The 11,793-nt window shown below is 42.8% G+C and overlaps 1 protein-coding gene across 4 annotated transcripts; it reads right to left on the reverse strand.

Moving 5' to 3' along the window:
* Nucleotides 1-227: 227 nt before the first annotated feature.
* On the reverse strand, nt 228-11,344 carry DDIT3 (DNA damage inducible transcript 3). 4 transcript variants are annotated; one of them, XM_069230806.1, is made up of 4 exons: nt 11,187-11,343; nt 5,058-5,103; nt 3,430-3,596; nt 228-870 (listed from the first exon to the last, which is right to left on the reverse strand). In XM_069230806.1, the coding sequence occupies exons 3-4, from the start codon at nt 3,568-3,570 to the stop codon at nt 388-390; spliced, it is 624 nt and encodes a 207-aa protein (XP_069086907.1). In that variant the 5' UTR covers nt 3,571-3,596; nt 5,058-5,103; nt 11,187-11,343; the 3' UTR covers nt 228-387. The 4 variants fall into 4 exon arrangements, 3 of the variants coding, with proteins under 3 accessions (XP_069086907.1, XP_069086908.1, XP_069086909.1); XM_069230807.1 differs by lacking the exon at nt 11,187-11,343 and adding an exon at nt 7,313-7,434; XR_011202640.1 differs by lacking the exon at nt 3,430-3,596 and having other exon boundaries at nt 736-870; nt 11,187-11,344.
* Between the last annotated feature and the right edge of the window lie 449 nt (nt 11,345-11,793).

Raw genomic sequence — 11,793 nt, forward strand, 5'->3', positions numbered from 1 at the left:
CCAGGAATCAAACATATAACCCACTGGATCAAACAGATCAGTGTAGAGGATGCATTAGTCCACTAAGCCATCAGGCCTGTACCTAACCCTAAAAGGCAATGAACAGGGCTTGCCAATTCATGCACAAGCCACATTAACCCGTGGAGCACTTTAAATATAAAAATTTAACGAAAGGACCAATTTTTCTTGTTTCCACACACCAAGAATATATGCTGCCAGACACCCTCTAGAGCTGAATATTTATTTCAAGAGGTATACATCCCTTGATCAAAGATATTTTAACAAACAAGAATGTCTGCCCTAACATAACCATGTAAGTCATGAACCCATTTACATATTTACAGAGCACGTTGTCCTTCGACCCTTTCCTTTCCCACTTTCGCTTAATTATTCCTTCTTCAGGTTTACCATTCTGTCTATCAGGGCTTTCCTTGTCTTCTCAACTTCTGCACTCAGTCGCTCAATCTCCACTTTGAGGCGTTCATTCTCTGCTAAGAGTTCAGACACTTTCCTGTCTCCTTCCTGCTCTTTCTCTTTCAGTCTTTTTCCTCCTCTGGGCTGCCCACCACGCTTCCTCTTTGCTCCACATGCAGAACTAGCAGAGTCTTCATCCTCTGTGTGATTAATGCTGCCAGAATCTGACTCCGGGACAACGGGCAACTGTTCATCACTTTCCGGGATGCCTACAGTTGCACAAAAACTTGGTTCGGGGTCCTGGATCAAAAACTCAAGGAGGCTGTCCGAAAAATCATCTTCCAAACCCAAACTCTGACATGGTTCAGTGTTGAGGTCTGCTGGGCAGCATGTCGGCAAAGGCTCAGAATGCCACAGTAACGATCCATCAAGCGGGTCCCATACTTTCACCTCATTCTGGATGGATGACAAAACACACAAAATATAGAACACAATATATATTCATCTAATTTTATCTGCAACTTAAAAATAAAAACCTTTGGTTGGTAGCTTTCTAGAGGACAGTAACAGGCAAGACTGGGGAGCCTAAAGGGGGGGGGGGGGGGGGCAACTATTAGGCATTCACCCATGTTCAATGGATGGAGTAAGGATCATTCTGAGGCACTGATAAGGGCACCGAAGACTACATTGCCCATAACTAGATTTGCATATTTGTGGCACAACCCAAACGGCATAAAGCTCTGTTTGGATGGAACCCCCAGTCTCACAGATGTCAGACAAAACACAAGGAAACACTGGAGTACAAGTTTTACTGTCATTTCGTGTAATCATCTATCAATTGAAGCATTTAAATGAGTCTTGCTGAAGCGATTGGTATGGCTGAGTAGACATGCCGCAGAACTGTGTTGTGTGTCAATGTTTTTCCATTACACGAATGTCAAATCTTTGCTGGCCTGAAATCAATACTTTTTTGCAGAAGACCACTGCTCTCCTAAAACAGTTTGTCTCACTCTTTGGGGGCTGAGGGTGTAATCACTAAACTTGTTTTGTAATTAACTCATTAAGTATTGACAAATCTGCTTTCCCTGTGGAATCCCTGAAACGTACCTCTCAAAACCCTCAGATGACCAGACTGTTGCTGAACAGCTTTTCATTAAACATTTTAACGTTAGCCAACTCTTAATTACGGAAGTTATATTATAATGTGAAAAGTCCAGTTTGCTGTTCTATATGGGTATAAAGAAACCTCTTGCGCTTTCTAAATGCTCTGATTTTCATTTTTAAAATCATTGTATAGCATTTATCCGGGAACTTCAAATTCAGTGAAAGAACACAATCATTTAGCATGCTCACATGTGCAGCCATTTGATGAAAAGGTCATGCCCTTATTGAATTTCCTATGTTGTCAATTCGCAACAATATTGGCCTGATACACAAGCCTAATATTTATTCAAATACCTATTTTTCTATTTTAATACATGACTACAGAGATGAACTGTCAGTAAAATGTGTACTTGGAGGCCTTAATAGGCTCAGTGTTGAATGTACAGTTCTTTTAAAGTTACTGCACAGTAACTTCATTAAGTACAATCCTTTGCGCAAGGTCTCCATTTTGCCTGGCAGTGGCTTATTGTGTAAAATTAGTATTTTACCAATCTGTTGTAGATGTTAACTCCAATATATTAACTGAGGCAGCACTGAGGAACGGATTGTTCCAATAGGAACCACTTATTTTGCACACGGCCGTACTCCATAAATCTGTCCCTGGCTGTAGAACACTATATCTTTAAATTCTCCCAGAGGTGCATGCTCCCATGTGTCAAGATGGGTTTTCCTGAAACTGCTAACAATAAAATTACTTTAAAAAATCCTGGACCATTGTAGGGTTAAGAGGGAAGGATTCAAATAAACCACTGGACACAAGTCTTAGCTTTTCATCCAAACATGTAGCAAAGCACATAGGTTCTCAGAAGTGAACCTCCGAATCCCAGGAGCTGCATTTACTTTTCCACAGGGGCTGGGGTGCTAGAGACAGTCCTGCATGGCTGTAACCATTACAAATCCGTCCCGATTGGTCACTTACACTGGAAGAATATAGCAACACGATCAGCAGCAGAATGCACTACAGTCAGACAACTGAGATTCAGTCTACAATAAAGAAACAACCTGCTGACAAGTGAATTCAGGATTCTGCTTCACTAAGAACTGAAACAGTATGCCAATATTACTGTCATAACCACTTCCACAGCAACAGGTCCGCTGCTACTTAACTGATGTTTCATACTGCTTTAGGTTACATGTGCTACATAAGTGGTGGGAACCACTTCATTATGCCAGGACTCACACCTTTGATATAGAAACCAATAGCTTTTTAAGTAACAGCTACAATGACCAACTGTTATCTTTAAAGCTTAGCAAGTCAAAAACCAAGGAGAAGCGGACTTTAATTGAGCAGCTATATTGCATATAATAGTGATTCTGGGAAAAGTAGATATTGCGAACTGACCATAACGCTTACTTTTAGCGGCTTATCTCTGTTTCAAGTTTAAGGGCAGCCTAGGTTATATATCCTGTGGCCATGTGCTGCACGTCTACAAGAGATGCTCATTTGGTTAACATTAGATCCATAAATATACTTAGAGTACACACCACAAAATAAATTCTCATCTGGCGATGTAATTTGTGGCATATAGTGGACTGCCTGTCTGTACCTCTTTGTACGTTCAGTTTGTCTAAGGTGTCTTAGTGTGCCTTCTAATGAAGTCTGACTCCCTCGCTTAGTCCATGCTTGTTCTAATAGCATTTGATACTGGAATGTGCCCTTTTCTAAATATTTTACCAGGAAAGGAACCAAGGCACCAGGATTTGAACATATGTGCAAGAATCGCAAAGAAAGTGGGGACTGCAGGTTTAAAACTGTTGAAAGTGATTGCTTTACAGCATACAGGTATAATGCCCGAATTACCCTCAACCAAAGGCTGTTGAAGTTAGGTGGTAACACCCCCAAGGCCTCACCTGTTTTCCCACAGGCTGGCTGCCCTTGACATCAGAGAGTAGCACATCATGGAGGTCCTCATACCACGCCTCCAGCTCCCAGCCGGACAGTGTGGTGGGTGCTGGAGCACAGGAGGTAAGCGGCAGGGACTCTGCCGTCATTTCCGTAACTATGCAAGGTGGTCTCGCTGGAAAAAAAAAAAAACTGTTTCAATCACTAAACACTTTGCAATTTCTACACATGCATTCGTTAGTCGGGGTTGTATTCGAAGATTTTGATCAAGAAAGTATTCCACTATTTTGTTTCGCGTTTCCATGGAGTATGTATTTTCACAAATGTGATGAAGCACAATAGCATCATTCCTAGATCTAGTATTGCTAGAACAATATTCTGCCTACAGAGAACAGTAGTTAGTTTTAGCAGTATGTCCATTGCACTGCTCAAGCCTTGCATCTTATGACTCTGAAGTGCCTCAGCTCTAGCTTTACCCAATGACTTTCATGGGGTCATCGAGATTATGTTATAAAGTTATGATGGTATGTCCACCATTTCCAGTGTCCGTTTAGCACCGATTGGAGCTAGTATGACCCACGAGAGAGGATGCACCCATAGGGGGAAAGGATAGGAGTCAACACAGCTACGTGTTTCTGCTGCGTCAAATAATTTGTGATGTGGTGTCGTATGTAGAGTATGTGTTTTTCTGCCTTTTCTTCATGTCACAGGCAGGCGAATTTCCTCACTGCGTGCACTGCCTGACTTTTACTGCAGATATTGGTTGTGGGTTAAGAGAGCAGAAAGACCTGCATAACAAGGCATTAACCATGACCCACCATCAACATGCGTTTGTCTGCAGACTATGAGTGCATGTTGAACCAGAGGCCTTGTCGTTGGGGTGTGGCAATGATGTTTTGTCTGACTTCACTTCAAAGGGCTCTCATGGATGTTATGTGGTGCTTAGCTGATTGTGTGGATCTCTAAGCAAGATTAGATTTTTTTTCTGGTAGTTAAACTAAAACCACTGAATTCCTGGTCAAACTTAAACTCCATTCCCCTACATTAATGTCGTTTTTGGTAGCTGGCTACTGGTAATATACTCCTACTGTCCCTTACTATGATCATGGGATGTGCTGCTCAGTAAGTTGTACAATGACTGGACTATAGTGGGAGGTGGTCATCAGACTGACCTAACTACTCACATGGAAGCTTCAGAGAACACCACTGGGAGGATGGAATGGATTATGTTTTTATCACTGTTTTTTTTTAATCCAATTTCGTTAGATAAGCTAATTTGAGTCTTGGAAAGTACTTTGGACGCTGTGTCTTTAGGACAAGAGCTCTGCATGGGAAATCCATGGCTGTGTTACAGTTGGGATGATGCTTCTTTCAATCCAGGTGTGCCCTACAAATACCACAACCCACTTTTGTGCAATGAAATCAGAACAATTTAAACAGAGACCGAAGTTTAAATAAGAAGTGGTGCAAGGAAGCCCTGAAGTGCTTGCTGAAGTTAACAGTTGCTAGTCACAATGTGGTCAGATCATCGCTGTCACAAAGGGCCCGAAAAATTCATGAGTAAGAAAAGCAGCTCATTCGCTGCTGCTGGTAACAAATGAAGGAAATTGTAAAGCAAGTATTTATTTGTAGTTACCTGATCATGTGTGGTGAGGAATAAAGATATTCTTTCTCTTCCAACACTGAGAAGGAAAAAAGTAAGATAATTAAAACCTCATAAGTAATTAATACCAATCGTTTTCATTAGTCTATCTGAACAAACAAGAAACTAATGTTCTAAACCTAGTTCACCCCTTTGGGCTCAAGCGTGATCCTGGGAAAACCCACGCACGGTGCATTGGCTGACACTGTACACGGGCTCCTGACGTGAGGAGGGGCATTGGGGGTTGGGGGAACAAGTTTTGTTTAGCCACTGTATTAAATAGTTACGTGCAAGCAGAGTACAAGTCGGAGGGACACGTGGGTATAAGGTGTCACCGTCCACACTGCTAAGCAGTTATGCCACACTAATATACTAAACTTGCCCGGTGTAATGTTTAAACACTGCAAAGCATTCATCAGCTCCTGCATGTTGCTTGCTTTCCTTCTGAGCAGCAACCTGCAGGCGGCACAGAAGGGGCTTTATTTTGAATTTCAGCTGGGTCTAAAACAAAGGTCAAAGTTAAGTGGCCATCAGGCCTCCTTTTGCTCTCCCTGAAGCTACCTGGAGCTGCCCGCACACCTATCTACAAATGCAATGGAGGGGACACAAAGGCTCACTGGTTCTGATCACTTCACAAGTACTTGAGAGGAATGATTTTGACTTTGGTCAGTCACAGAATATAAGAGGTATGCATGCAAAGTAAGAATGTCAGATATACTGGTGTCTTCCTGTATTTACACAAATAGCAATTTAAATATCCCTATTTTGTTATTTCTTTTATACGGCTACCAATCTCAATGCAGGGTTTCAGAGCGCTTCACATCAAATGTACATCTTATACACTGACAATAAATTGTCAGTGTAAATCAAGTACAGGATGTTACATAGGATAGAGAGTGTTACAAGGTTTAGGAATCACATGTCCTTCATAGCTCCCTGTGCTATATTAGAAGGATTACAATTTATGAACTGCGAGTAACAAAAGGATCTCCGTGTTAAGAGCAGTAGCCCACTCACCTATCTACATAAAATACAAATCATTTCATGATGTGCTTTGCAGGAGACATGTTAATCCTCTATACTACGTTCATTCACAACTGGGACTAGACATGACATCTCTCCAGCAAATGTGCTAACCACCAGATATTTTACCATTATAATTCCCCTGAGATCTACAGGGCATGAGAAGCTCTCTGCAGCAAGTGCCTTAACCATACAAGTTTTTTTTTTTAATTCAGTCTTTGCAACCAATTAAGCAGAACAGATCTATTGCCAAGTTTTTCCTTGTGTCAATTTCTTTGTGGCAGAGATTTAAAAAAATAAATGTTGAAATTGAGGCCCTGATTTTGCGTTGAGATTGGGTCACTTATTTGGCATAACCCCACTGCAAAATCCCATTTGTTAAATCTGGTAATTTGCTCAAATGTACTCCTTACAGACCTGCTAAATGTGGGCGCCCTTAAGATCAAATGTCACTTCCTGTGATGTCACTTTTGTGGTATGGGTAATAATGCCACTTTGAGGCCACTAGCAATGTCACACTCCATGATGTCACTTGTCTACAGTCTAACTTGGTTACCCCTTTTTTTTTTTTTTAAGGACTTATGGCCCGGGTTGCTTTTAGTCAGATATGGTGAGGTTTTCTGTCGTATTTCCCTCAGGAATTTTACATGCACAGACTAAAACACACGCTTCTCGGTCTTGAAGTTCTTGAAAAACGTTGATTTTACTAATTATTTTAGTACTGCTAACACTCCGTTCTCCCTTTCCACTTGCCCTTAGGCCCCCCTTCATGTCCTGCTTCTCAGATAATGGATTTAACCATGATATGCCAAGCATGTTTGTTGGGGAATTTGAATTCCGCACCCCCCACACCCAATCTTACTGACCGAACTAGGCCCTGGTCCACTGCGGTGTTTTTAAATCCTTGATCGGCGTGGCTCCCAGCCAAATGATATCACTAAGATATTTTGTACCAGGTTTAGAGTAACAACGAAGGAGAGAAATTACTACATTTTGACTTCTCACACCATTTTGTGAAAGAGGCGATCCTGAATATAAAGCTGATGAGAGAATGTCCAGGCAAGGACGGAAACAGCCGTTTCAGTAACGGTCACCCACTCGTTTTATCGTTCATTTCAAGCACAGGTTTACAAAACCTGCCAGCGGGCGCATTCTAGTAAAAATATGTTAGCCAGGAGATAGGACTGCAGTTACTGAATGGTTGCAGAATCCAAGAGAAGCCCTACTCATCTGCACTAATGTTGCTGTACGAAGCAGTCGCCGTCCCCGACACCGGCCTCTTATCCCGGAGCCATCACCCTTCCTCCAGATGCCACTGGCACAACTCCAGCCGCATCCTAACATTTCCAGCTGGCGCCAATCGACAAAATCGCCACGGGATTCGACGGGAGTGCAAATCTGGGACGCTCCCAAGGAAAGCACGAGGAGCGCCTCACTGGGCCTTAGGTGTGACGTGGCGCTTTTTCCTTTCTTAAGGAAAATAACAGATGGGCGAAGGGAGCAACATGTAAACGGACAATCAGTCTTGCATACAACTTTCGTCTTATTAGTTTAAACAATTGTGCCTTCAGGCAAATGTTACACAACCTACTGCTCACACGCCATCCTCCCTAGACAATGTACTTTCACGGTAAAAATAAAAGCGTTTTCATCCTTGAAATTATTTTTCCTTAATATGAATTGCCCATCTTAAGGAGTAACTCATGGGCATCGAGGAAATAACTAATGTTCACGTGTGTGTTTGGCCTCAAGATGAAATAGTAACGGTCTCCCTAAAAAGCCAGTACAGTGCCAATGGGAGCAAATTACACCGACGGAAAGAAAAGCAATGTTCTGAAGTCAACTTAAACCGAAAGACAAGTGAGGGGAGTACAAAATGTTTCATTGCTTTGACCTTTGGACGCAGCAAATGGGAGCTGTGAAATGCTTGAACTCTCATGGGCACTTTCACACCATCATTGTTTGTGTACAAGTCAAATCGATCCTCGAAACCTTAGTACCTTCAAATGAGGAGGAGCTAAATGGTTTACATTCTTGCTTCAGCCACTGCGGTAGTTTTGCCTACTCGAGTATGAGCAGCATTGTTTGATGCAACGACGCCATTTTTCGCATTTTATCAAGTGAGTGGTTTTGGGTGATATGCCTGAAATATTACCATGTGCTCTACATTTTTAGAATGCACTTAGAATACGATCTCCGCTGTGTAGTAAAGAGAAGGTGTTTATCATTTCTGAAATGTCAGCCTCATACCATGAGCAACATCCTCCAGGGCAGTACAGGAGGCGTGGCTGAACCCATGAGGTATTGTTTTAATTGTATTGTACACAACAACCACAAGAGAACGACCCGCTCCTAACTACACCTCACATCTTCCCCAAAGCGAACATTTTATGCTTCCACTAAGCTTTGGAATTCAAATCGAACAGCCTAATTGGGCATGCACATTCCCTAAAGACTGTAAAACTCAGGACAGGGCTGAATCGGATGTAAAAAAAACAAAAAAAAAAAAAAAACACAAAGGTTGCTCTCTGCTTGTAGACTGGGTGGCGAGTGCCAGCCATTCAAACTGGTATCATTGACCATCGCAGCATGTGAGTACCGTAAAGGACAGCATTCTCACAAGCATTTGCAACGCACTGGGTCTCGCATTTGCTCGAGTTAGAGCTATTGGTGTTGTAAACTTCTAACCGGACTTTTCTTGCCACAAATTAAAAATGAACCAGTTTCACATAAGGGAGCCGATTTACAGCGCCAAGGCCGCCATGAGCATCAGCTCGAAGAAGAGAGACAAAAAAACAAGTTCGCCAGTTGTCAAACTTATCGGCAAAAGTGGAATTACTCATGTAACAGGGGCGATGATGGCCAAGGCGGTAACAAAACGTAAAGCATTTACCAATGTCAAACCATTTTTGAAGGACAAGCCCACAAACGAGTGGTAGTGATGGGCGTGCGGTGGGCGTTGCTAAAATCCCAGATACATACCATCACGTCCGAAAAGCAGCGCTTGCGCGATGCTATGCTGGACCTAAAAGGAGGCGAGTCTAAATGAGTAAGCAGTCGTTAAAATTCACGATTGGTTACCAGAAAGAATGAGGGAAATACATGCAGGTACCTTGTGTGGAGGTACGGGGATGATATATGCAGGGGTTGAGAATGTCTGTGCGTAAAATCCTCCCACCATCGGTCAAGTATCCACCATTCTGCAACACTATATAATAAAGCAGCTCCTATAAAAATAAAGCTCTCAAGCATCACACACCGACGTTCACCAGGTGCAGGAACTTAAGGAACACAATGATTTTAGTTCAACGGACAATCTGACTTCTAGTGTTCTGTTATCACTAGTGGTATACTGCTGGCGATATTGTGTCAGATTTTTCTCTCTACACTTCTATCTGTATATTTATTTTGCTTATCGTTTTAACATTTGATATTTCCCTCTTCCATGTTCTAGTTACACAGTAACTAGCATTTTATACATTAACAAGATAGGTTACAATGTAGCTTTCTCAGCACCGTTTTTGCTGGACCCAGTCAGTATCTGCTTGTTGGTATAAGCATAGAAGGAAATCACCGGGGCACCTCTGCATGTACCCATAAAAGCTAAAAGATACTCGGTTTAGCTGAAGGATCGGAGAGGAAGCCACCGGTTGTGTGTGTAGAAGCACACATTTCTAGATGAAGGAGCGCCTCGTTTCCAAAACAAAGGTGCACTTGGTAACGGGTAATGGCCCAGTACCTGCGTGTGACCTTCCGATCATGAACTCTGACCAACCGAAAGTTGCCTGCTCGTGAGGTGTGCCACTCACCAGACAAACCTGACCAGGAATACCATGCTGCACTGCAAAACAATTCTTAAATCCAACCAGATCCTTGCTTTGCCTTCACTTCTCAACACAGTAAATAAAAAGATTACAAAAAAGTTTACAACTACAAAAATCTACTACGGTTAGGTCTCAATCTCAAGAAAGCGACTTATGAAGGACGTTCTGCCCTTTCTTGCCGTGGATCAAAGAACTGGATTCAAAGTCACCAGAGCTATCCACAAAACCAAACTAGGAACAGGACAGGATTCAGAAAAACCACCACCAAGCCGCTATTAACATCGGATTAATACACAGAATAAAAGTATCATCATCTGAAGGAAGGCTAAGAGCTGTCAAAAATGAGACACAGCCCGGGGCGGATGACTCCGAACAACCATGCTCAGAAAAAGTTGAAACATTTATAAAAAGACAAAAAAAAAAGTTTCACTTAAAAGTAAAACCAGGATATTCCAGTAGTGAAAGCAACGCACGTCTCGTGTTCGCACACCAGGCAACGTTATTGAAACATCTGAAACGCCAACTCTCTGTTCCAAAATGGTCTAATGCAGGGGTATTCAAACTGGGGGGCCTCAAGGGTTGCGGGGCGCCAGGCTCTGGCCAAAAGAGTCATATGCGTAACTGAACTTAAGCGCAATGTTTAAATAAGTCTAGACATATTTAAACATTGCTAACTTAACAGAATTGTTAACAATTTTGAGAGGGGTGGGGTGCGGTATTAAAAACTAACACCACTGGTCTAACGACCACGTTATGATGGAGCACACACCATGTGAGGCTTGAAAAACATACAAACACAACGTGCCAGATCTTATATGACTTGATTAAAACGATCTAAGAATGACTGAAAAGGTATTTGGTCCTCTAAACTAACCACAGGCCATACATACGAAGGGATAAAAAGAAACGGGGCTATACATTTACAAGGAGCGACAAGTAGATCTAATTATAGGTGAATGGATGTATACCATCCCAGGGGTGGGGTGTGTTGGGGGGGGGGGGGGGGGGAGAGGAAAATGTGAAAAGGGGGAGATAATCAATGCATGAATACACTGGCTGGAAGAGCATGAGGAGTTATGGCTAACGCAGGGCCCTTCCGGCCCATGGACTACGTTTACACGACCACTCTCGAACCAGAGAGAACAGTATAGGTAGGGGGCCCTCCCTCCTCCGGGACTCCGACATCTCCCACACAAGCTGTATGACCTGTCCCTGCCCACTGGGGACACGGGAAGGTCATAGCACCCCAGTCCCGCCTCTCCATGCACCCTCTGACCTTTCTCTTTCTAGACACAGCCTTGTGACACTGGTAGAAGCGGTGGGCGCGGCGCGGGTCCGGGCGGGTTGTTGTACTAGGCTGGGCGAGGGATCGCGAGCTCATGATAACCATCGTTTTCCTTCTTCAATTGTAGACTGAAGGATCACGAGTCGCCAGTAGGTCTTTATATCAGCTCGGTAAGGGGGTGGGGCTAAATAAACCACCACCAGAATAGAAGGACTTTGATGCCCACGCCACGGTGACGTAAGTATACCCGCACAAACAGGATAGCCATTTTGTAACGGCATAGTTTCTGCTACAGGGAGCAGCCGATGTTTCAAATGATCCATAATGCATTAATTTCTAATGCAATATAATGGTTTGATTGTTCATGCATAATACACTTAGTAAAATCAGAAGTGTTACTATATAATACACTTAGTAAAATCAGAAGTGTTCCTATCTTATCATTGCGTCACTGTACAGCAGCTACTGTCTCACCGTATTAGCTCAAAGCTACTCCATCCTTATAATGCGAGCATGCGCTGGCATTGGATGGCCGCTGATTTTACATAAAGTACTGACCCTGAAACTTCATTTCGATGCATTTCTTTTGTTTTCATAA

Source organism: Pleurodeles waltl, chromosome 4_2, assembly GCF_031143425.1.
Source record: "Pleurodeles waltl isolate 20211129_DDA chromosome 4_2, aPleWal1.hap1.20221129, whole genome shotgun sequence".
Lineage (NCBI taxonomy): Eukaryota > Metazoa > Chordata > Amphibia > Caudata > Salamandridae > Pleurodeles > Pleurodeles waltl.